Raw genomic sequence first — 23603 nt, forward strand, 5'->3', positions numbered from 1 at the left:
TGAGATTGTTGAATTGGTGGTTAAGAGCCCCTTTCCCTTTCCTGTGCTCATAGCTGTCCCCAGACTATTCATCCAAGCTGATCTCCTTATGTTCTGGATGGGGCAAGGCAGAGGTGGGCCTTTTGGGCACTGTCCTACAAGGCTGGGGAAACTGTGTGCTGACTTCAACTCTCTCTTTTCTTGTGGGAGAGATTGTGAACTGAGGGGGTCTCTCTTGGCAGTGAGCTGTACTGTCTTGGGGAAGGAATGATGTAGTTAAAGTGAAACTATTATTCTTACCCTCTTTAATGCCTTTATTCTTTTTCTTTTTCTTTTTCTTTTTTTTTCCCTCCAACAGGGTGCTGGAACCTTTCAGCTGGATTCCTGGGCTCCCACAAAGGTATTTTTGTCTATGAGTGGCTGTTAAAATTGGTGTTTGTATGGGGTTTGAGGGTTGAAATCTATTCTAGCATCTCAATGGTATTGTATCTTTAATTTGGGTTTTCCCATGTTTTTTTGTTAGCATATAGAAATATGATTGATTTCGGTGTGTTAATATTGTATTTTAAAACTGTTGAATTCACTTATTCATTCTAGGAGTATACATATTTTTGCAGATTCCTTGGGATTTTGTATGTATACGATAATGCCATCTGCAAATAGGAACAGTTTTATTTCTTCCTTTCCCATCTGCATTATTATTGTTATTATTATTATTATTATTATTATTATAGTTATTTTGGTCTTATTACAGTGGCTGGAACTTCAAGTATGATGTGAATAAAATTGGTGAGAGTAGATATCTTTGCCATGTTCCTGACCTACAGGGAAAGCATTCAGTCTTTTAGCTTTGATATGATGTTAGTTGTCAGTTTTTGTAGATATCCTTTATTTAGTTGAGGCTGTTTCCCTCTATTCATTCCTAAGTTGCTGAAAGTTTTTATCATGAATGGATATTGAATTTTGTGAAATACTTTTTCCTGCTTCAGTTAATATGATTATTTGATTTTTCTTTTTTAGCCTTTTGGTTTGATGAATTATACTGAATGATCATTGAATGTTGAACTAACCTTGTATATCTGGAAAAAATGTTACTTGGTTGTGGTGTATGATTTTTTAAAATATATTATTGGATTTGATTTGCTAGTATTTTGTTGAGGAATTTTAAGAGATACTGATCTGCAGTCTTCTTTTCTCCACTGTCTTCATCTGTCTTTGATTCAGGGTAAAACCAGCCTTATAATGAGTTAGGAAGCGTCCTCTCCTTTTTTATTTTCTGGGAAGGATTTTGTAAACATTGGTGTTAATTCTTCTTTAAAGTCGGTAGAAATTTGCAGTGAAACCATCTGGGCCTGAAGATTTCTTTTTCAAAAGATTTTTAATTAAAAAATAAATTTTCTCTATTGTTAAGAGTCTCTTACGGTTTGTTTCTCTATCTTCTTTTTTTTTTTCTCCCTCCTGGGCTAGATGGGTGATGGATATTAAGGAAGGCACTTGTCATGTTGAGTACTGGGTGTTGTATGTAACTGATGAATCACTGAATTCTACTCCTGAAACCAATATAGCGTTGCATATTAGCTAACTAAAATTTAAATAAAGATTAAAAAATTCAATTTTAAAAAGAGTTATAGAGGAATTGGTCAGTTTCTTCTAAATAATCAAATTTATGAGCATAAAGTTGTTCATAATACTTATTATCTGTAGTAATAATAGAATTTATAGTGACATATTCTCCATTTCATTCCTGATACTGGTGATTTGTATTTTTCAGTTTGTATCTTTGTCAATTTTGCTAGAGATTTATTAATTCTATGGATTGTTTTTGAAGAACCAGCTTTTAATTTCATTGGTTTTTCTCTACTTTTCTCATTTTCCATTTAATTAATTTCTGCTCTAAACTTAGTTATTTTCTTCATTCTGTTTGCTTTGGGTTAATTTTTCTTTTCCTCCTCTAGTTTCTTGAGATAGAAACTTAGATTCTTGATTTTGAGATCTTCCCTTTTTTTTTTTTAAATGTAGGCATTTGATGCTATAGAAGTCCCTCTCATCCGTTGGTGGATGAATGGATTGAAAATGTGATACACACACACACTGGAATAATATTCAGTGTAAAAAAAGAAGGAAATCCTGCCATTTGTGACAGGATGGATGGATCTTGAGGGCATTATGCTAAGTGAAATAAGTCAGACAGAGAACGACAAATACCTTATGATCTCAGTGATATGTGGAATTCAAAAGCAAAACAAGACAAAAACAAAACAATAAAACTGAACTCATAGATACAGAGAACAGATTGGCGGTTGCCAAAGGTGGAGAGTAGGGGATGGGTGAAATGGGTGAAGGTGGTTAAAAGTGACAAACTTCCAGTTCTAAAATAAATGAGTATTGGGGATGTAATGTACAGCATGGAGACTATAGTTTACACTACTGTATTATATATTTGAATGTTGCTAAGAGAGTAGACATGTCAATTATATCTGAATAAAAATGCAAAAAATAGCCTCTCTCAGCCTTGGTTTAGTAATATTCCACAAATTCTGATATTTTATATTTTCATTTCCATTCAGTTCTACGTTTTTAAAAAATTTCTTTGATGACTTCCTCTTTGACCCATGGTTTACTTAGGAGTGTGTTGTTTAATTTCAACTGCTTAGAGATTTTTCTGTTTTCTCTGTTATTGCCTTTCAGTTTGATCCCATTATGGTCAGAGAACATAATCTGTGTGATTTCATTTCTTTTAATTTGATAGAGTTGTGGCCCCAATTTGTCTAATTTAATCTGGCTTTATTTTCTGCCTCTACTGAAGCTTACAATATTCCTTGATCATGATGAATATATCCTTATTCAGGGAGTATGTCATGTTCTATAATGCCTCTCTCGCACATTTTTCTTCCTTTGTCTGATATTTATCTTGAATGTCTTCCAGGTTTACCCTCACACACATGCCAGAAATAATTTTTTTAAAGATTTTATTATTTATTTATTTATCTATTTATCTATCTATTTATTTATTTATTTGAGAGAGGGAGAGAGCACACAAGCAGGGAGAGGAGCAGAGGAAGAGGTTCAAGCAGACTTTGCACTGAGCTTGGAGCCCTAGGTGGGACTCGATCTCATGACCCATGAGATCATGACCAAAGCTGAAATCAAGAGGTGGCTGCTTAACCAACTGAACCACCCAGGTGCTCTCAGAAATAATGTTTTACAAACTCTCTGGGCATCTCTTAGCCCAGTCACATTGACATATAAAATTGAACATCACACTTTTTTTTTTTTTAAAGATTTACTTATTTATTTTATAGAGAGAGAGAGGGAGCATGAGTGGGAGGGGCAGAGGGAGAGGAAAGAGAATCCCAAGCAGACTCCCCACCGAGTGTGGAGCGCAACATGGGGCTCTATCTCAGGACCCTGAGCTCATTACCTGAGCCAAAACAAAGAGTCAGGTGCTTAACTGACTGAGCCACCCCAATGCCCCTAAACATCACACTTTTTAATAATTTTTCCATATTATTTTAGAAATGTATATTTTAAGTTTTTTAGGGAATGCTTAGAAGTATACAAAATTTTAATAAGGTGAAAATAGAGGCACCATAATCTCAACAAAAGAAAATACAATCATTACTAATTTATAGTGTTTTATCTCCCCTCCTTTTTATGTAAACCAATAGATTCCAATGATTTAAGAATGCTTCTTTTTGGTATTTGAATGTGATAATGTTTTGTTATGTGATAGCTAATTAAAAAAAATATTAATGGCCCTGCAGCAAGTTCCATTTTCCTTAAAAAATAAAATTGAGTCCTCCAAAATGTAGTATATTTTATAACTTTTATCCTTAATATTTTTCATGTTTGTGACCCAGGGAACATTTTCTAGTTTCCACAATAAATAACAATATTAAGTGGGTAAAGTACCCATTCCAATAGCATTGTTTTATTTTATTTTTTTTTTAAAGATTTTATTTGAGAGAGAGAAAGAGAGACAGACTGCATGCCCAAGTGGGGGGAAGGGCAGAGGGAGAAGGAGAAGCAGGCTCCCCGCTGAGATGACCTGAGCAGAAGGCAGATGCTTAACCAACTGAGTGATGGAAGCAACTCAAATAATGTGAACAAGTCAGTCGTCAATATTATTAGGCTACCACACATCCTTTGACTTAACAAATGGCTCACCACACACATTAAAGAGAACTTAAAAAAAAATAGCCTGGATTAACACTAAAGTTCAGTTGAATATACATATGTTTCTAAAACATAAGCTTCAAAATTTTTATAATACAACTCATGTACTCTTGTAGAAAAATTAGAATGTAGGAATAAACAAAAAAGAAAAATAAACAGCACTCCTAATATCACCTTTTAAAGAACTTACTCATTGTTCATATTTTGGTATGCATATTTCCATGCTTCTACTATATGTCAGATATCTATCTATCTATATCTATCTATCTATATCTATCTATCTATATCTATCTATATCTATCTATCTATCTATCTATCTATCTATCTATCTATCTATCTAATCTAATCTATCTATATAGACCAAACTATACACTTTGTTTTTTTTAAGCATTTGTCCTAACTATATATGTATAATTGTATACATATCTGAAATGATAAATATTAGATATCTGACTCAATATATTAGAGATCTGACTCAAAAAATTTTGCTGAGGTTTGTTTTATGGCTCAGGATAAGTAAGGTCTATCTTGATAAAATGTCCAGGGTTGCTTGAAAAAAAAATATATGTTCTATTGTTGTTGGGTGGAGTGTTCTATATATTTCAATCAGATCCTGTTGCCTGATTGTGTTGGTCAGTTTCCTTTCTCCTTGTTGATAGTCTTATCTAGTAGTTCTATCAGTTGTTGAGATAGAACTTTAACACTGAGAGGGCTGTTGAAATTCTAAATTATAATGGTGAGTTGTCTATTTTTCCATTCAGTTCTTTCTGTTTTTGCTTCACGTGTTTTGAGGCTCTGTTGTTTGGTGTGTACATATTTAGGATCATTGTATCTTCCTGGTGAATTGATCCTTTTATCACTATGTAATGTGTCTCTTTGTTACTATTAATTTCTTTGAAGTCCACTTTATCTGATATTAATATAGCTACTCCTACTTTTTTTGATGTTTACATGATATATATATTCTTCAGCATGTAGTTGAGTTGTGTTTTTTTTATTATTTTTTTAAGATTTTATTTATTTATTTGACAGAGAGAGACACAGTGAGAGAGGGAACACAATCAGGGGGAGCGGGAGAGGGAGAAGCAGGCTTCCCACTGAGCAGGCAGCCCGATGTGGGGCTCGATCCCAGGACCCTGGGATCGTGACCTGAGCCGAAGGCAGATGCCCAACCACTGAGCCACCCAGGCGCGCCTGAGTTGTGTTTTTTTAAAATTCAGTCTCTGTTTTTTAATTGGTATATCGAAACCATTTACAGTTAAGGTAATTGTTAATACGTTAAGGGCTTAAGTCTGCCATCTTATTGTTTTCTGTTTGTTTCTTCTGTGTCTCTTTCTTCTGTTTCTCTTTTCTTTCCTTTCTGCGGGTTATTTGAACATTTTAAGGATTCCTTCTTGATTTATTTATAGGGTTTTGAGTGTATGATTTTGTACAGTTTTCTTTGTGGTTGTTTCGTTAAAATGTATATATGTATATACCTGTCCCTCTGAAACAAATAATACATTATAGGTTAAAAAAAAGAAGAGAGCAGGAAGGGAAAAATGAAGGGGGGAAATCAGAGGGGGAGCTGAACCATGAGAGACGATGGACTCTGAGAAACAAACTGAGGGTTCTAGAGGGGAGGGGGGTGGGAGGCTGGGTTAGCCTGGTGGTGGGTATTGAGGAGGGCACGTTCTGCATGGAGCACTGGGTGTTATGCACAAACAATGAATCATGGAACACTACATCAAAAACTAATGATGTAATGTATGGTGATTAACATAACATAATAAAATAAAAAAAATGTATATATGTGACTCATAGTCCGCTGGTATCAACTTTTTACCACTTTTAGTAAAGTGTGTAAAACAGTTCCATTTAGATGTCCCTTTGCTCTTCCCAGTTTTAAATATCATTGTCTTGAGTATCAGCTGGTATTATAATTTTTGTTTTAATGATTGCATGTGAAATGAAAAACTCATGAGAAGAATTTACCCATATTTCTGCTCCTTTCATTGTTCGTTGTTTCTGATGCTTCAAAAAAATCCTTCTTTTTTTTTTTTTAAGATTTTATTTATTTATTTGACAGGGAGAGACACAGCGAGAGAGGGAACACAAGCAGGGGGAGCAGGAGAGGGAGAAGCAGGCTTCCCGCCGAGCGGGGAGCCCGATGCGGGGCTTGATCCCAGGACCCTGGGATCATGACCTGAGCTGAAGGCAGACGCTTAATGACTGAGCCACCCAGGTGCCCCCAAAAATCCTTCTTTTGATAAATATGGACACACATGAAACTCACACGTCTCCATATGTAGAATATTTTCATCAAAGAAACTCTCTGCTTCCTCCCACCCCAGAGGCAATCATTCTGATTTATGTCACCACAGACTAGTTGTTGTCTGTTGTAGAACCTCCTGTAAATGGAATCATACAGTATGTAGCCTTTGTGTCTGGCTTCTTTCACTCAACATAATGATCTTGAGTTTAATTTGTGTTGATGCATGTTTTAGTAGTTTGTTCATTTTAATTGCTGAACAGGATTCCATTGTATAAATATATCACAATTTGCTTATCCATTCTTCTGTTGATGGGCGTTTGGGTTGTTTCTAGTTTTTGGCTGCTATGAATAAAGCTGCTATGAACATTTGTGTACAAAGCTTTTGTGAACTTATGATTTATTTCTCTTGGGTAAATACCTGAAAGTGGGATTGCTGGGTTGATGTCATTTTCTTTTTTCCTTATTGGGTTCCTAGCAACTTTTTGCTTCAAAAGTTACAAGATGAGTTGGGAAGAATTACTCTCCTCCCAACTTTAATTAAGGGCTCACACAAAATAAAATTTACTTTTAATGGTATAAACATTTTAATCAATCTTTAATTTATTCTGTGTCTCTTTTCTTGAACTTACCTTGAGTGATTGATCTTGCAGGGTTGCTTCAAAATTATCTCTCTTAGATCTCTCTTTTTTTTTTAAGATTTTATTTCTTTATTTGACAGAGAGACTGAGAGAGAGAGAGAGAGAGAGGGCACAAGCAGGGGGAGTGGGAGAGGGAGAAGCAGGCTTCCCGTGGAGCAGGGAGCCGGATGTGGGGCTCCATCCCAGGACCCTGGGATCAAGACCTGAGCCAAAGGCAGATGCTTCACCATGGAGCCACCCAGCCACCCCTCTCTTAGATCTCTTAATTAGAGTTTCTAGACTGAGTCTCACCTGGGGCTTTTGTTTTCTCTTCTTATCAGCTACTTGGTCTCTCTAAACCTTTATCTTTTTGTCTGCCAAATGTATATAATAATAGTCCTTATCTTATTGGATTGCTCTGAGAATTAAATGAGATAATTTATGTTTACCCCTAACACAGTTACAGGGATGTAGTAAGGGCTCACCAGATGTTAACTGTTATTATGTTATTGTTTTATTGCTGAGATTTCTGTCACGGCTCTTATGCTATGTCTTCAAATACTTTCTGTGCATTTTGTCTGGAGTTACTAATTATCAGAGTTAATGCTCCCTGTTGGCATTAGGGGAAGAATTTTCTTTTCTCCTTTGGTTCATTGACCCCATGCTTAATGATCCCAGGGGTGACTCTGACACCTGCCTGCAGAAGAAGGAAGCATGTGTCTTCTCAGTCTAAATATAAGCACCCTGAACAGAGCGGGAATAGTGACACACCCTCATGCCAACATGATCAGTCTCCAGCTTTCTCTTTTCTTCTCATTCCTCTTCTCTCAGAACAAGCAATGTTTTGAGCTCTGCTCTACCACTTTCTCAGTACTTCAGCTGATACTGTGATATAGTAGGTGAGTTTAAGAGCATCAGGGGTGGCAGGGGGAAGGATTGGTAGGAGTGTGAGTATGAGTGTGTATTTAGGAGTATCTGTGAAGGACAGAGACTAGAGCTGGGAGAGAGGAAGTAGACATGTGGGAATGAGACAAAGGATGAGAGGGATTGCAGCATGGCAGAATACAGGGTGGGGAGGGTGGGCACAGGGGGAAATGTCAGTTGGAGTAGGAGACGGCACTGGTTGGGAATGGGAACGCAGAATAGGGCCAGAAAAAGCACCGGAGAATGTGGGGGAAGAGACTTTTCTTGATAAATTTTTACGTAGGCTCTACACCCAATATAGGGCTTAACTCACAACCCTGAAGTCAGGTCACATGTTCTACCCACTGAGCCAGTCAGGTGCCCCTGGTAAATGTTTGAGGGCAGTCAGAATCAGACTGTGCCAAGACAGGGTTTATCAGTGGGGGCTATTCATGAAAATGGCTCGGATTTTGATCAATATGTTGGTGAAACAGGCAAAGCTATGGGTAAAAGATTAATTCACTAATTCCATGGTTCATTTGTTCAAATATTTCCTAAGTACCTATGACGTGCCAGACTTTGTGCTTAGTGCTGTGAACTCCCAGTCCCAAACAGAGGAGGACTCTTGAGGAAACTTTTCTTGGTAATCTGGGTGTCCGGTGTGTATAAGCCAGGAAAGTCCTTATTCAGTCTCCTGTCCCGTACTTTGCAGAACAGGTATAGAGACTGGGACAAGAGATTGTGCCTTGGAGCTGGGTTCTCTATGTTTTTGCCATCACAACATAAGAATATGGTGGATGATCTTTATACATGATACACCACCATATGCTTACTTGGAGTTTTAAAAAATCTTCACAATGCTTATTAAGAGTGAAACAAATGGGTAGGTGGAAATTTTTCTTGAGATGTTTATTTATTAAAAACCTGAGTTGCTATGTCAGTGAATTAAGGGTATATCAGTACCTTCGCAGTATAGAGAACACTGGCTTTAGATTATGAAAACATTTTATATGCTGGTTTTAAGTGCCTGTGAGCAAGAGTGAGGTTATTAGAGATATAAATCTGCATTTGCTCCAATTTATTAAAAAGATAAACATTCACAGCTTTTTGTACCTTATGTACTGAAAATAATTCCTTGTGACACTTCTCATAACCTTTCCAATATATTGTGCTGCAAAGAGAGGCCACCCTTATAACGTGGGGTGAGGGGCAGGCTGTTTTATCCATTAGGGACATGGCTTCAGTGTGGAGATCCTGTACCTTTTAAAGAAACTGAGTGGTAAAAAACACTTGAGATCTGAAACCTATGTACAAAGAAAATGGCAAAATAAAATTACTACTTGTTTAAATAAATAAATATCTACATAATACAACTAGGCCAAAAAGTAATGCACTCAACTCCTCTATAGTTATCTAACAATTGTACCTAATGTGGTTTGCGAGTGTGCATTTTAACATGTTGTTCTGATGTCAGGAGAGTCTTCCAATGTTAAGACTGCATGAAGACATAAAAGACTTTTACCTAACCCCCTAAAGAGAGAAGGGGCATAACCAAAAAAATAGAGTTGGTTGGGACTTGCAGGAAGAAAAGAAGACACTAGGGGGCAAAGGAGACAGTAAAGTCTGCTCAGGGGTGGCAGGAAAGAAAAGGCTCCATTTCTCCTTAGCCTGGGTTGAATCTTACCTCTGATGCTCACTCCTGGCTCTCCTTGGTTCTAGAGCTGAAGCTCTGACTCCCATCACTCCGCTCTGCCCCCCGGCATTCTATAAATGATGGAGACAGTCTCTGTTTCTGCTGAGACAGATGGGTGTTTTTCAAAGCACTCAAGGAGAGCCTGCCAGCTAGCTGTGACCCAAGCTAAGTCCGTCAGTGGTGGACCTGCTTGGTGCACCACCCAGCCCTCAGGTCTTGGTTCTGAGACACCAGGTCCTTTGGAGAAATCTGTTCTCAGGCTGTTTTTCTCATCCCTTTCACTCTTCTTTTTCCTGGGAAAGGAATTTCCTTTGGTCGTATTTGGATGGGGAATAGACTTTAATGTTGCTGAATATTCATTAAGGTGTTTTGTCTATTGAAAAAAACAATGGGATGATAGCCAAAGAGAGTTATAAATAATAATAACAGGACTAATAACCTAGTCTTTGGAGTACTTTATCTGAACTAACTCATTTAATCCTCCTGATTATCTCATGCAGTTCATTGTTACCCACATGTTACAAATGAAAAGATGGAGGTGTAGCAGGAGTAAAGTAACTTGCCCAAGATCATGCAGCTAGTCAGGAAAGAACTGGGAAATTAACACAGGAAGTCTGGCCCTAGAACTCGGTGTCCTCACCGACTACACCTGTTCCTTCCCACTTAGTATGGCTCCCTGCCCCTTCTCCACCATTCTGAATCTTTTTTGCTCGCTCATCTAGATATTCTCTTAGGGTTCTGGGAGGTACTTTCTGTGAGACTTTGGATGAGCCCCTTTGTACCTGTGACTTTCCTCTCTTCTCATCCCTCTTCCTAAATGAGCCTAGAACTCTCCTGCTGAGAACCCTCAGCGCGGCTGAGATGGGGCCCTCAGAAGCCATTGAATGAAATTAAAGTCCTTCTTCACACACAGTAACCTCCTTTCTGGAACTTCAATTACAATCATCCAGGTCTTGCTGCCCTTCTCCCTGCCCTGCCTTTGCTGTGTCACTGTTGAGGATTTAAAACATCATTAGAATTATAGCAGAGAGCCAGAGGTGTTTTTATGAGGACTTATATCAAGTATCTTTTATTGAGAAGGGATGCATTAACAACCAATGGGGTTGGGAGAAGTGATGAGGAAAATTTTCAGTAAATTTTCTTCTAAGGAAAACGAATTTGTTTTTTGGTGGGGTTTTTATTTATATAAATTCGGGGCCTGTGCTTTAGAATAGAGGCAGAGCAATGCTACCAGTGGCCTTTCTCTGTGCTTATCCCAGCAAAGCTCAGCCTCTCCCCCAATAGAAGTTGAATGAATATTTAAAATATACTGCCTTGAAAGATGCTGTATTACTAGCTCACCTGGGGGCCATACTTCTCTGAATCTGGCCCTATTCCCTTTTCTGTACCCACCTGTAGTCCCATTGCTCCCTCCACACAGCCCATCATGCCTGAGCAAGTGCGTCTGCATAGGGGCAGGGGGGATAGACTCATAAGTTGTGGCTTTCGTTCCTTTGGGTGCCTTCCTCCCTGGCCCCTCTGATCATCAGTAGATCCATCTAGTATTTATTTGGTAAATATTTGGTAAGTATTTATTTATACTCCTGATTCTTATTCTCTTTATGGTCCCTTTTCTCCATGTTCCCTTCCAGAGTTTTTTTATATATATATATATATTTTTTTATTCTTATGTTAATCCCCATACATTACATCATTAGTTTTAGATGAAGTGTTCCATGATCATTGTTTGTGCATAACACCCAGTGCTCCATGCAGAACGTGCCCTCCTCAATAGCCACCACCAGGCTAACCCATCCTCCCACCCCCCTCCCCTCTAGAACCCTCAGTTTGTTTTTCAGAGTCCATCGTCTCTCATGGTTCGTCTACCCCTCCGATTCCCCCCTCTTCATTCTTCTCCTCCCGCTACCTTCTTCTTCTTCTTCTTCTTTTTTTTTTTCTTAACATATATTGCATTATCTGTTTCAGAGGTACAGATCTGAGATTCAACAGTCTTGCACAATTCACAGCACTTACCAGAGCACATACCCTCCCCAGTGTCTATCACCCAGTCACCCCATCCCTCCCACCCCACCCCCCACTCCAGCAACCCTCAGTTTGTTTCCTGAGATTAAGAATTCCTCATATCAGTGAGATCATATGGTACATGTCTTTCTCTGATTGACTTATTTCGCTCAACATAATACCCTCCAGTTCCATCCACGTCGTTGCAAATGGCAAGATCTCATTCCTAATCATCCTGTCTCTAGTCCTAATAGCTAACAGATGGTCCAGAGATTCAGCAGGAAACCAATCTTACCTGAGTATTGGGCAAAGCTAAGGAGAGAGGACTTTATGTTTAACCCTTCTTAGCAGAAGGGAGATCTGAATCTTTTTGAGGGTAAGAAACAAGTGGGGCAGGAGGAGGGCTATATTAATGGAGCCACAGGGAAGTGTATTGATTCCTTGTACTCAGAATAGTTTTCCTGGGGGGACTCTTAAGGATAAGGAGATCTAGACTAGACACACATTTATGGAACCGTTTGGGGAGGAGCGTGAGAAGTCACAAGGAGCAGGCAGTGAATATGGTCCTTCTCAATTTCATTGGTTGCTCCATTCCTTGCTGCCTTTAGGGAAGATCTGAATTTGGACTCCTTCTGGATATCTGCTTGGTGCTCTATTTTCATGAAGAGGAAGCCACAAGTGCCAAGATATTAGGCTAGTATCATGTGAAATGTTCAAAGTAATAGCCAGATAAATTTAATGTGATTAAATATAATCAAGTTAGAACATAGTTGAGCTAATAGGTCTCCAGGAAGGAGACACATTGTTATGAACATAGGCCACTACAAATTGGTATATTTTAAGGAGGTAATTTAAAGTTAAAATTTGTGTAAGTAGAAGTGGAAGGGAAGGGAAATTTAAGTAAACAGAGAAGGAGCAAAATCTTGGGGGGGGGGATAAATATAAAACAGGTGAGTGTGCAAATGCCACTTGTGTGGAAATGGTAGAATGAGGTCAGGAAAGTATAGTGGGGCCAGACTTTGGGAATAGGGTGACTGGAGGCAGGGGAAGCCTCTGTTAGTTCTTGAAGCATGATTGGCATAGAAGCTCTACATGCTAATGAGGCACCATGGGTCAGAAGTCATTCTTACACCCAAATGAGCATTCCCTGGGAGAACTTGCCTGGAGAGTCCCACAGTTCAGAACCTGATGCTATCTTTTATGATCTCCGCACACACTCAGGGGTCCTTTCTGTTCCTGTCACTTTCAACAGACTCTTCAGCTTCTGAGTTGTTATAGAGAGGACCCTAAAGTGCATCATGACTCACACCAACCTTACCATCTTCCATCCTGCAGTTTTTGTTCTACTGGGCATCCCTGGGTGGGAGGCTTACCACATTTGGCTATCAATACCCCTCTGCCTCTTGTATATCACTGCTGTCCTGGGGAACACCATCCTGATAGTGGTCATCATCACAGAACATAATCTTCATGAGCCCATGTACTTCTTCCTCTCTATGCTGGCCATCACAGACATCCTGCTGTCTACCACTACTGTACCCAAAGCTCTAGCCATCTTTTGGCTCCATGCCCATGACATTGCCTTTGATGCCTGTGTCACCCAAGTTTTCTTTGTCCATATGATGTTTGTGGGGGAGTCAGCCATCCTATTAGCCATGGCCTTTGACCGCTTTGTGGCCATCTGTGCCCCCTTGCATTATACAACAATGCTAACATGGCGTGTTGTGGGAAGGATTGTTCTGGCCATTGTCACCAGAAGCTTCTGCATCATCTTCCCAGTGATCTTCTTATTGAAGCAGCTGCCCTTTTGCCGGACCAACATCGTCCCCCATTCCTACTGTGAGCATATTGGAGTGGCCCGCTTGGCTTGTGCTGACATCACCATTAACATCTGGTATGGCTTCTCAGTGCCCATTGTCATGGTCACCTTGGACGTGATCCTCATTGCTGTGTCTTACTCACTGATCCTCCGAGCAGTGTTTCGTTTGCCCTCCCAAGATGCCCGGCACAAGGCCCTCGGCACTTGCGGCTCCCACCTGTGTGTCATCCTCATGTTTTATGTTCCATCCTTCTTTACGTTATTGACCCACCGCTTTGGACGTAACATTCCTCGACATGTCCATATCCTGCTGGCCAATCTTTATGTGGTGGTGCCACCAATGCTCAACCCCATCGTCTATGGTGTGAAGACTAAGCAGATCCGGGAGGGTGTAGCCCACCGGTTCTTTGACATCAAGACTTGGTGCTGTGCTTCCCCTCTGGGCTAATGGCTCCCCATGAATTTGCACTCCAAGCTTTATCAAAGAAACTAGGCATGAAATACAGAGATTTTCTGGACTGAGAGTGCTTTTACTTCTCTTCCTCTTTCTCTTCCTTCTTCGTTGTCGTCATCCCCCTCCAACTTTTCTTTTTTCCTCTTCCGGCTTCTCATCTTTGCCTCCTTCTCCTGTTTCTTTGTTTGCTTTATCTTCTTCTCTTCTCATATCCTTTCTCCAAAACTCAGAGATAATAACTAAGTGTTACATGCCTCTGATGTGAACATTTGGTGTCTTCAGTAGACCAGACGTACTCCAGAAACACAGAGAACTGAACACAACATGAAGTGGGTTATAAGCACATGGATGAAAATAATTTTATATTTAACATCTGAAGGGGGTTCCAGTTTTTTTTTTTAATCTCTAAATGTGCATTGATTCTTTGTACAGACTCAAGTAGCTCTCTCCTCACTTTTACAATGGCAGGTGTTTTTGAAAAACAGTCATGCATGCCCTTCAGTCATCTGGAAAACTGTTCATTCTTCAAATTTCAGATAAAGAACTACCTTCCCTGAAAACTCTTTCCTGACTTTCCAAGCAATACAAGGCTCCTATATTGGTATATTGATTGCATCTTGTATAAATCTCAAAATGTATGTAGTGAATTGTAATAGGTTGTTTATTTATTTGTACCCCTAATTGACTGTAAACTCCTTGAAATCAGAAGCGTGTGTGTCATTCATATTTGTACTCCAGTGCCTTATAAAATGCCTGGCACATAATAAATGTTCGAAAACTGAACGAGAGCACAATTACCTCCTGATGTTAGAACATGCATTTCTATTATGCACTCAAATGGTCAGCTAAATAGTCCACAAACCAGTGATGAGTAAACCAGCTCCTCACAAAGTCAGTTTGGCGTCAGGGAGGTAAATAAGCTGTAGATTGCAGAGCTTCTTACTTCTTACACCTTTGCTGTAACACAGGGACCAAGGAATAGACTAGAGTAGGAGGAAACAGGACACGCTTGATTTTCTCTTCTAACCTGGCCTCTGACCCTTCTCAGTGTTAGGAATTATAGCACATTGTTCCTGGCCAGGTTAGCAACTTTGGAGTAGTCTCTTGGAGTTTAAAGTCTTGCCCCTCATTTTTTTCATGCTTTTTCAAAAGAGATCATATACACTCATTTCTTCAACCACCATTGACACAAATGAGTCCAACATCCCTCTCTCCATCCTAGAACTCTATTTTTGAGTTTTAGATGCATAAATATACCTATCAACTGGATTTCTCCTCCAAGATATAGAGCTCCCATTCAGGCTAGCTTTTTTTCCCTGTTCCATTCCTTTTCTTATGAACTAGATTATGATGACTCCATCAATTTCACTGAGCTGGAAGCCCTGGGGAGTTTCTCAACTTCTTCCTCTCTGTCTTGTTCCTCAAGAAGTTAATGATTGTTACCAATATTGATTGTACCACTAAATAATTATGTGGATAATATTTGCAGTCCTGTCAGGATTAAGGCCCTATCCCTATTACTTTCTAGCTGTGTGAATGTGTGAAACATATTTAATATTTTTAGTCCTCATTTTTTTTCATCTGTAAAATGGGGATAGCAATAATACCTCATAGGGTTGTTGAGAAGATTACATGAAATAAACCATATATATACTATTTGAGAAGATGAAATGAAATAAACCATATGTATAGTACCTAATACAATCCTTGGCTCATAGTATCTGGGAAATATTTCATTAATGCTAAGTTCTTAGTATTGTTAATTTTCTTTTTAATGTTGCTCTACTAATTACTTATGTCTGTTATCATCTTTCACCTCAGATAATGCATTAGCTTCTTAATTGATTTCATTGCTTTCAGTCATTTACACTGTAACCTAAACTATAAATTGACTCAAAGTTAAACATTCTAAAAGGCAGAGTTTCTGTCACATACTTTCAAGTAATCTTCATTGCTTATAGAAGTGTTTTCCATAGAATATTCTGCAGAAATAGCAGATATCATAATAAATGTTTTATAAAAATGTTCCATGGTCAAATAAGTGAAAAATGCTGACACTCTGTGGGTTGTGCACATGGCTATCCAAGGGAAGGCTAGAGTATGCAGCATATCCCACAGTAATGTGACCATAGATATTTGTATCATTTTTTTGATAGCACATCAAATGTACATTTCTAAAATAACCTAGTGTTCCATTAGCCACTGTTCAGAAATCATAGGACTACAGGGTAATTTCTAAGCCAAGCATTAACTTAATAATGTAGTCCTAACTTACTTTTCCATTTCTATCTCAAAACATACCACCGTATAGCAATCTATTAGTATATAATAATATTAATAATTATAACTTAAAACAATAGCTAATGTTTATTAAGGGATTAATCTATGCTGGGAACCATGTTAAGTGCTCTGCTGCATTAACTTATTTAATCCTTACACAACCTTATGAGATAGTACCTTTGCTATCTGTTTTATACACAGGAGCACCCAAGTTTCAGAGAGGATGAATAATGAAGGCCACTCAGCTGGCAAATGGTAGAGTATTGACGTCAATTCCTTTTTGAAGTCTTCACCAATCCCCCAAGTCAGAGGTGATTACCTTGTCCTCTGGCTCTCCACAGCAATGACATTTATGTTTCAATTGAATGTTAATTACTCCATGAAACCATCAGAGCTTGGGTTCTGCGAGAGCAGAGAATATATCTTACTCATCGTTATAGTTCCAACATCTAGCATAGAATTCACTATGTATATTTATGGATTGATTAATTTGAAATGTCGGTGAAGTGGTTGACTCTGGACCCTTCACTGTTAAATATTATCTAATTTTATGACTGAAAATCATTTGGACACACACATACACACCACTTAGTTCCTTCTGATCTATTTCTTCTACATCTCCACAGGTTTCTATATACATTGAGGTCTAGCAGGTATAGGCAGGGTTTCAGTGTTCTATGTATTGACTAGCAGCAACTCAAATCTGCTCAGTCCATATCTTAGCCAGAGACATGGAGTTTTTAACAGATACAGTATGTTCAGACTTTTGTAGGTAGGGCATAGTTAGATTGCCCACCCTCTCTGGTTCCTGAGTGAGTGATCTCTGGAGATTGGTCCTGCTGGGGTCTGCCTCTTTCTAATTAAACCAGATGCTCCCTAAAGACCTAGTGGAGTAGAAGCTCTCTCCTTGCCCAAGGGATTCCTGTGGTTGAGGTTCAAATACTGCCCTATTTCCCTCCTGAGTCTGCATCTGTCAGCTTCTTTCCCATGTTGAGGAAGAACTTTCTCTTGAACTGGGGTAAGTTTCTGGGAAGGGGATAAATATTTTGTTCCTAGGAATTTTAGGTTTTCTTGGAATAAACTTAATAAACTATGGATTCAGATGAGATCCTCTGGGTAGTGTAGAATAAGCACATACTATCCAGTGTGTACATCTTGACATCTTGAGCTGCTGCAGACATTTTTTACTCTGCAGGGCTGGGAGTATGACTAATATTTTTCCAGAATTAAAGTGGTTTAAAAAATATTGAACACAGGGGGCGCCTGGATGGTGCAGTCGGTTAAGCGTCTGACTCTAGGTTTTGGCCCAGGTCTTAAGATCAAGCCCCATGTTGGGCTCCGCACTCAGCAGAGTTTCCTTGAAGATTCTCTTCCTCTGCCCTTCCCTGCACTCATGAGAGCGCACACACACTCTCTCTCTCAAATAAATAAATAAATCTTTTTAAAAAAGTAAAAAAAAAAAAAAGAATACTGGAAAGTAAGTATATTAAAACCCACAACATTAAGTTTACATATACTGTTTATATAAAATTAGAATTTATTATAATTCTACTGGCTTTAATGGGAGAAACTCATAAATAATGCTTTCAAAATAAAATTAGGGAAAAAATTAGCCATTGAAAGCACATAAAAACATATATATAGGTGCTCCCATTTTCCCTTTTGCCTTGGGCTCCGATGTGGCTCAGTACAGCATGGGCAATCCTATCTTTATTTAAAATTTTGATATCTTGTTCATCATGGATATTTTGACATTTTGTACTGAGGTAAGTTCTTACTCATTTCACCTTAGTCCTGGCCTTAGGAGACTCAGCACCTGGAGGGCAGACCAGAGTCACAAAGGCTCTCAATACGTGTGGTTCCCACATTGGATTCATTCTCCTCTTTTTCATCCCATCCTTTTTAACTTTCTTGACCCACTGATTTGGCAAGAATATCCCCCATCATGTCCACATCCTTCTGGCAAATCTCGATGTGTTAATTCCTTGCATGCTTAGTCCCATCATCTATGGAGCAAAACCCAAGCAAATCAGGGATAGTATGGCTCACATGTTATCTGTTGTGGGGAAGTCTTGAGAAAGTTTATGTTTCTTTCACAGTTTTCTCTTATCAGCAGGAGAAAAAAGAACTTAGCAACCGAGTTCTCAAGTTTAGGCACTTTAGTGTACTGAAGCAGAAAGTACATAGGCTTTGGAATAAAATGTATCTAGATTCAAATCCTGGTTCATTTACTTCCTGATTTTTGACTATGATTAGGTTCCTACCTTTTGGAAATTTAGCCCTAACATATAAAATAGAACCAATCATACCCATGCTGTAAGAGTTTTGTAAGGATTAAAATTTATAAACTACTTGGTACATTGCTCAGCACTTAGTGGGCTCTCAATGTTAGCTATAATTCTAACTCGAAATTTGTTACCCAAGGAAGACGGTTTAGATTTGATGTATGTGAGATTTCCAATATTTCCAGAGGCTGCTCTGCCTTCTGCTTACCTCCCAAGACTGTATTATAGCCATCATCATCTCCAAAGTATTGCCATCATAACTACAAGTTTGCTGTATGAATCCATTTAGGTAATAGATATAAAAGAATGCTCTAAAAAATTAAACTGTTGAAAAATACTAAGGTTGGTATTGATTACATTTTATATGTAAAGAACTATCACCATTATTATATTAAAGAAATTTCTTAATTCCTGCAGGAAATGGGTTGAGTGACACAGACACAGGCATTGCCCTTAGAGCGTTAGTTGTCTGAGTTGGACACATGAATGAAGAGCAAGTTATGGGGGTCCACACTGATAATAGAAGAATACGATACAGCAGACAAATATTCAGATGTTAAAAAGAACAAGTAAGCTAATACTCTATGATTCTATGTCTTCTTCTATATCCATACATTTCCCCTGAATTAGAGACAGTTATATGGCTTTAAATTCTATTCCGTTCCATTTGGAGTGATTTCCAAATTGATATCTCCAGGCTTGACTTTTTCTTTGAAATCCACATTCCTATATTCAACTGTTTCTTGACATCTCCAGTTATATGTCTTGTAGGCATCTCAAAATAAACATGTCTGTATCAGGATAGCTTAAGGTATGCTTTATTTCAGTTAATTAACAAAACGAAGTTCATTTCGCTCTTATTTAATGTATAGTGTGTATCAACAGAATCTATTCTCCATCAGGTAGCCAGGAATCCTGGATCCCTCTGTCTTGTGAAGTGTTGTCATATCACCATGCATTTCTCTAAGTTGCAAAAGCAGGGAAAGAGAGGGAAAGGTGAGACACTCCAGTTATTAATTGCCTTGGTCTTGAAGTGATTTGTCATTTTTGCTCACATTTTCCTTGGTGCGTATGTTGTTTTAACAAGGCCACAACTCAACTGCAAGGGAAGGTGAGAAATGTAGGGGAGCTCATGGATTTGCAGTGAATGCTCATTGTCTGTACACTTGATCCATCCGTGCCTTTGATGAACATGAGGCACACAATGGTCAGTAATTCATAGCAATTTTGAAGTCGCCATTGGGCAGACACTTGGAAGGCTCTATGCCCTGGGTTTGGGAGAAGTTTCTCTTTTTGGGGGGGGATTGGTGGGTGGGAGAAATTTTTTGGTAGACTCTCTAACAGAAACTCTTGTGTCCATTCGTCACTGTGATCCATGGAAGCATCTCTCTGGAAGCTTCTTTCTTTTCTATTATCTTCTTAGGTCATATCTAAAATGGAAATTGGGGAATATATCCTTCTTGGGGACAACAGAGTTTTCTAAGTCCATTTTCTGGTGCTGAAAAGTTGGGCCCCAAGAGTTAGGTTAACTCCTAAATAGTTAAGGGATTTCTCAGCTGAGCTCTTGGTTTTTTTGCAATATATGTTGATTAAAAACCTAGTATGTTTCTTATCTATTTGGTTTCACTTATGTGTCACTAAACACATCCCAAATCTTATAAACACATAATTCTCCAATTTTCTCTATTTTTCCTTTTATCACTTCCATGTATGTCTCTGAACAAAATGGAGGCTAATTTGGGATTCTGATGACTTTGTTGGAAGGTGCCACCTTTAATTTGACCTTTGCTCAGCCGCTTTATTCATCTGAGATGTTTATTGGAGAGCACACTCATAACATGATCTTTATCTTTAGGCAATTTAATTTACTGAGAAATTTTGCTTGAAGCTTTAAAAAGCCATTTCTTACTGTTTAGAAGCAGTTATATTAGGATATGTGGCAAAGAGGGATTAAGGTTGCTAATCAGCAGATATTTTCTGAATTATGTGTGGGGGGCAATGTCATCACAAGGGCCCTCATAAATGAAAAAGGCAGGCAGAAGGGTAAAGCATCACTGAAACAAGTCAGACAGAGAAAGACAAATACTGTATGACATCATTTATATGTGGAATCTAAAAAAGCCAAACTCATAGAAACAGTACAATAGTGGTTACCAGGCATGGGGATGGGGGCTGGTTAATGGGGAGATGTTGGTCAAAGGGTACAAACTTCTAGTTATAAGGAAGTAAGTTCTGGGGATCTAATGCACAACATGGCAATTACAGTTCATAATACTGTATTATATCCTTGAAAGTTGCTAATAGAGTAGATCTTAAGTGTTCTCACCACTAAAAAGAAACGATAATTATGTGATGTGATGGAGGTGTTAGCTGACTCTATGGTTGGCAATCATTCTGTAATATATAAATACATCAAATCAACACATTGTACACCTCAAACTTCCACAGTGTTATATGTCAATTATATCTGAATAAAGCTGGGGAAAATAATGCTTGGAGGAGAGCCATTAGTAGTCTTTTTCAATCTGCAATATCATCATTTTTTTCATTTCTGTATAAATAGCAAATAATGTTTTATTGTGTTAAATATGTGAAAATTTGAAGTATTATTAATACAGTCACTGAATTAGTCTGATTCTTGGAATTTTTGGATGTCAAGAAGCATATCTAACTAACAATTTTATGAAGATTAAATGAGATTGTGTTTGTGGCAATTTTTAAGCTGCCAAATACTCTGTATAGGGCATCGCTATTATTCTTATGCTCCTGCCAGGTGGAGACATGAAAGATTGGGTTAATCGCAAGGCTTTTTCCATGACTGCCTCTCTCCTCTTCCTACACTCTGGAGTCTAAAACTGCTGATCTTCGGTTGAAGCATCACCCTGACCTGCTGAAAAAGGATGCAGCTTCTCTTCTTACAGCTGCTTCTCATGTTTACCCATCCCAGTTTAAGGGCTGATTACTTGTGGCTCTGCTGTGGGTTTTCAGCGTCCATGTCCTGCCCTGCATTGAACCACTCTGGCTGATCACCTCATGGTTCCCACCACTGCTCCACATCCATCCAGAATCTGTCCTCTAAGGAGCTGATGCCCAAGTGTGAATTCATCCATAAGCTTCCTGAAGGCTCCCCTCAGTGAATGGTCCAGAACATTTTTTTTTTTTGATGCACTGGAAAAGATTACATTTACTACTGTCCTATGACACACAGATTTTGTTAGGCAGCTGTGGAGTGCCGAATCCTGTGCTAGATACACTGTTTTGTTTACAGTTTCATTACAGAGGTAAAAACAGAAAACAGTTATCTAATCTCTATGCAAAGAGTATGTGGAATCATTTGTCCAGGTTTTGCGTTTTATTGCAAAATAACTTTACATACCTCTATGTGGATTGTACATTCAAGGCACATTGTCTGCTATTATCTTTTAATTTTATCAATATCCTAGTTACATAGGGAAACAGGGACCATTCCCAATGTACAAATGAGAAAAAAATAGGGAAGTTACATAAGTCACAAAGGACACTGTTCTGTCTTTTGGGTTGCAGTTGACCAAAATAGAACACAGGTTGTAAGCAAAATTGGAACCTATGAGCTTGAAGGAAAGATTTAAAAACTAGACTGTAGGAAGGTCAAAGACGTTAAACCATAGGAAGGACTGGAACTAGCCCTGTTCAACTATCATCTCTATTTTCTCAGTGTAGTAGTTATGTATCATACTATAGGTTGGTTTTCTCTATAGCCTGCAAATACAGTTTCTGTGGGTTACATTTAAAAATTTTGTCTACTGGAGAGTGACTGCGTAAAAATTTTGGAGAAGGATCTCCTTGGCACAGTTGAAGTCAGATGCCTACTCCTAGACTAAAATGTTGTGAGGAAGGAGTGGTGGCTCCTTGTCAACCATATGAGTAGGGAGGACATTTTTCAGAAAAGCAGTTACTGAAAGCTAACTGTCAGCTACAGTTATGTGGCAGATCAGAGGCAGAAAGGCAAAGGATCTGTATCTTTTGATTTTTAGAGACTTTGTTATATAAGTGTATTTATGTGTTTACTGTCTATAGTCCCTTTCAGACTGTAAACAGTATGGGGGTGAGGTCATGTCTTCCTTGTTTATTACTTCATCTCCAGTATCTCACACTCAATCAAAAAGGCTCTGTCATTCTTCTTCTTCTTTTTTTTTAAGTGAACACTATACCCAACATGGGGCTCAAACTCACAACCTCAAGATCAAGAGTCACATGCTCTAACAACAGAGCCAGCCAGGCACCCCAAAAGCTCTATCATTCTTTCACCAAAGCATATGAAATAGTAACTAGGGGAGAAAGAGAGAAGAGAGGAGAGAGAGATACTTACTGAAGGTAGTTTATAGTTTTCTTTTGAAATTAATATTATTTCATGAGAATTTCCCCTTGTAGTTATAAAGTCTTTTTTTTAAAAGATGTGTTTATTTATGAGAGAGAGAGAGAGAGAGAGAGTGCAAATGAGTGTGTGTGGGGGGAAGGGCAGAGGGAGAGAATATCCAAACAGACTCCGCTGAGCCCGGAGCCTGACCCGGGGTTTAATCCCAGGACCCATGTATCCTTTTTGCTTTCTATGTGTCTCAGGTTCCTCTGGTTTTTGTTCCTCTTTTACTCTTCTACTACCATTTTACTTATTTTGAATGAAGTAAATATTTTTAATATACCATTTTAATCCTTTGATTCTTAAACTATGTTTCAGTTATTTTCTTAGATACTGTTTTATGAATACACCTCTTTTTTATCACAATTTTTATGAATAAAAACTTGATTCTGATAAAACATAAGAATTTTGTTCTAATATATCTACATTATCTTCTCCTTTGTTCTCACTGTTGTATAAATATTATATCTATATGTGTTGCAAACCCACCAAAACAGTGTTATTATTATTGCTCTATATAGTCTTATGTCTTTTAAAGAACTTTTGAGAGGAAAAAAATATATTTATACAGTCATTATATTTACCTACATATTTAACATTTTCATTTTCTTCATTTCTTCCTATGGATTCAACATATGTCTGGTGTTACTTCCTTTCCTCAGTGATTTTCTTTAGTGTTTCCTATAAGGCAAGTCTGCTGTCAGTGAATTTTCTCAGCCTTTTTTTTTTTTCTATCTCTGAGAGTT

At 38.3% G+C, this 23603-nt stretch overlaps 1 protein-coding gene across 1 annotated transcript; it reads left to right on the forward strand.

Annotated features, from left to right (window-relative positions):
- Nucleotides 1–12921: 12921 nt before the first annotated feature.
- LOC110576510 (olfactory receptor 52B2) lies at nt 12922–13890 on the forward strand. The gene has a single exon (XM_021685694.1). The coding sequence runs from the start codon at nt 12922–12924 to the stop codon at nt 13888–13890; it is 969 nt and encodes a 322-aa protein (XP_021541369.1).
- The last annotated feature ends 9713 nt before the right edge of the window (nt 13891–23603 follow it).

The sequence above is a fragment of the Neomonachus schauinslandi genome, chromosome 11 (assembly GCF_002201575.2).
Source record: "Neomonachus schauinslandi chromosome 11, ASM220157v2, whole genome shotgun sequence".
NCBI classification, from domain to species: domain Eukaryota; kingdom Metazoa; phylum Chordata; class Mammalia; order Carnivora; family Phocidae; genus Neomonachus; species Neomonachus schauinslandi.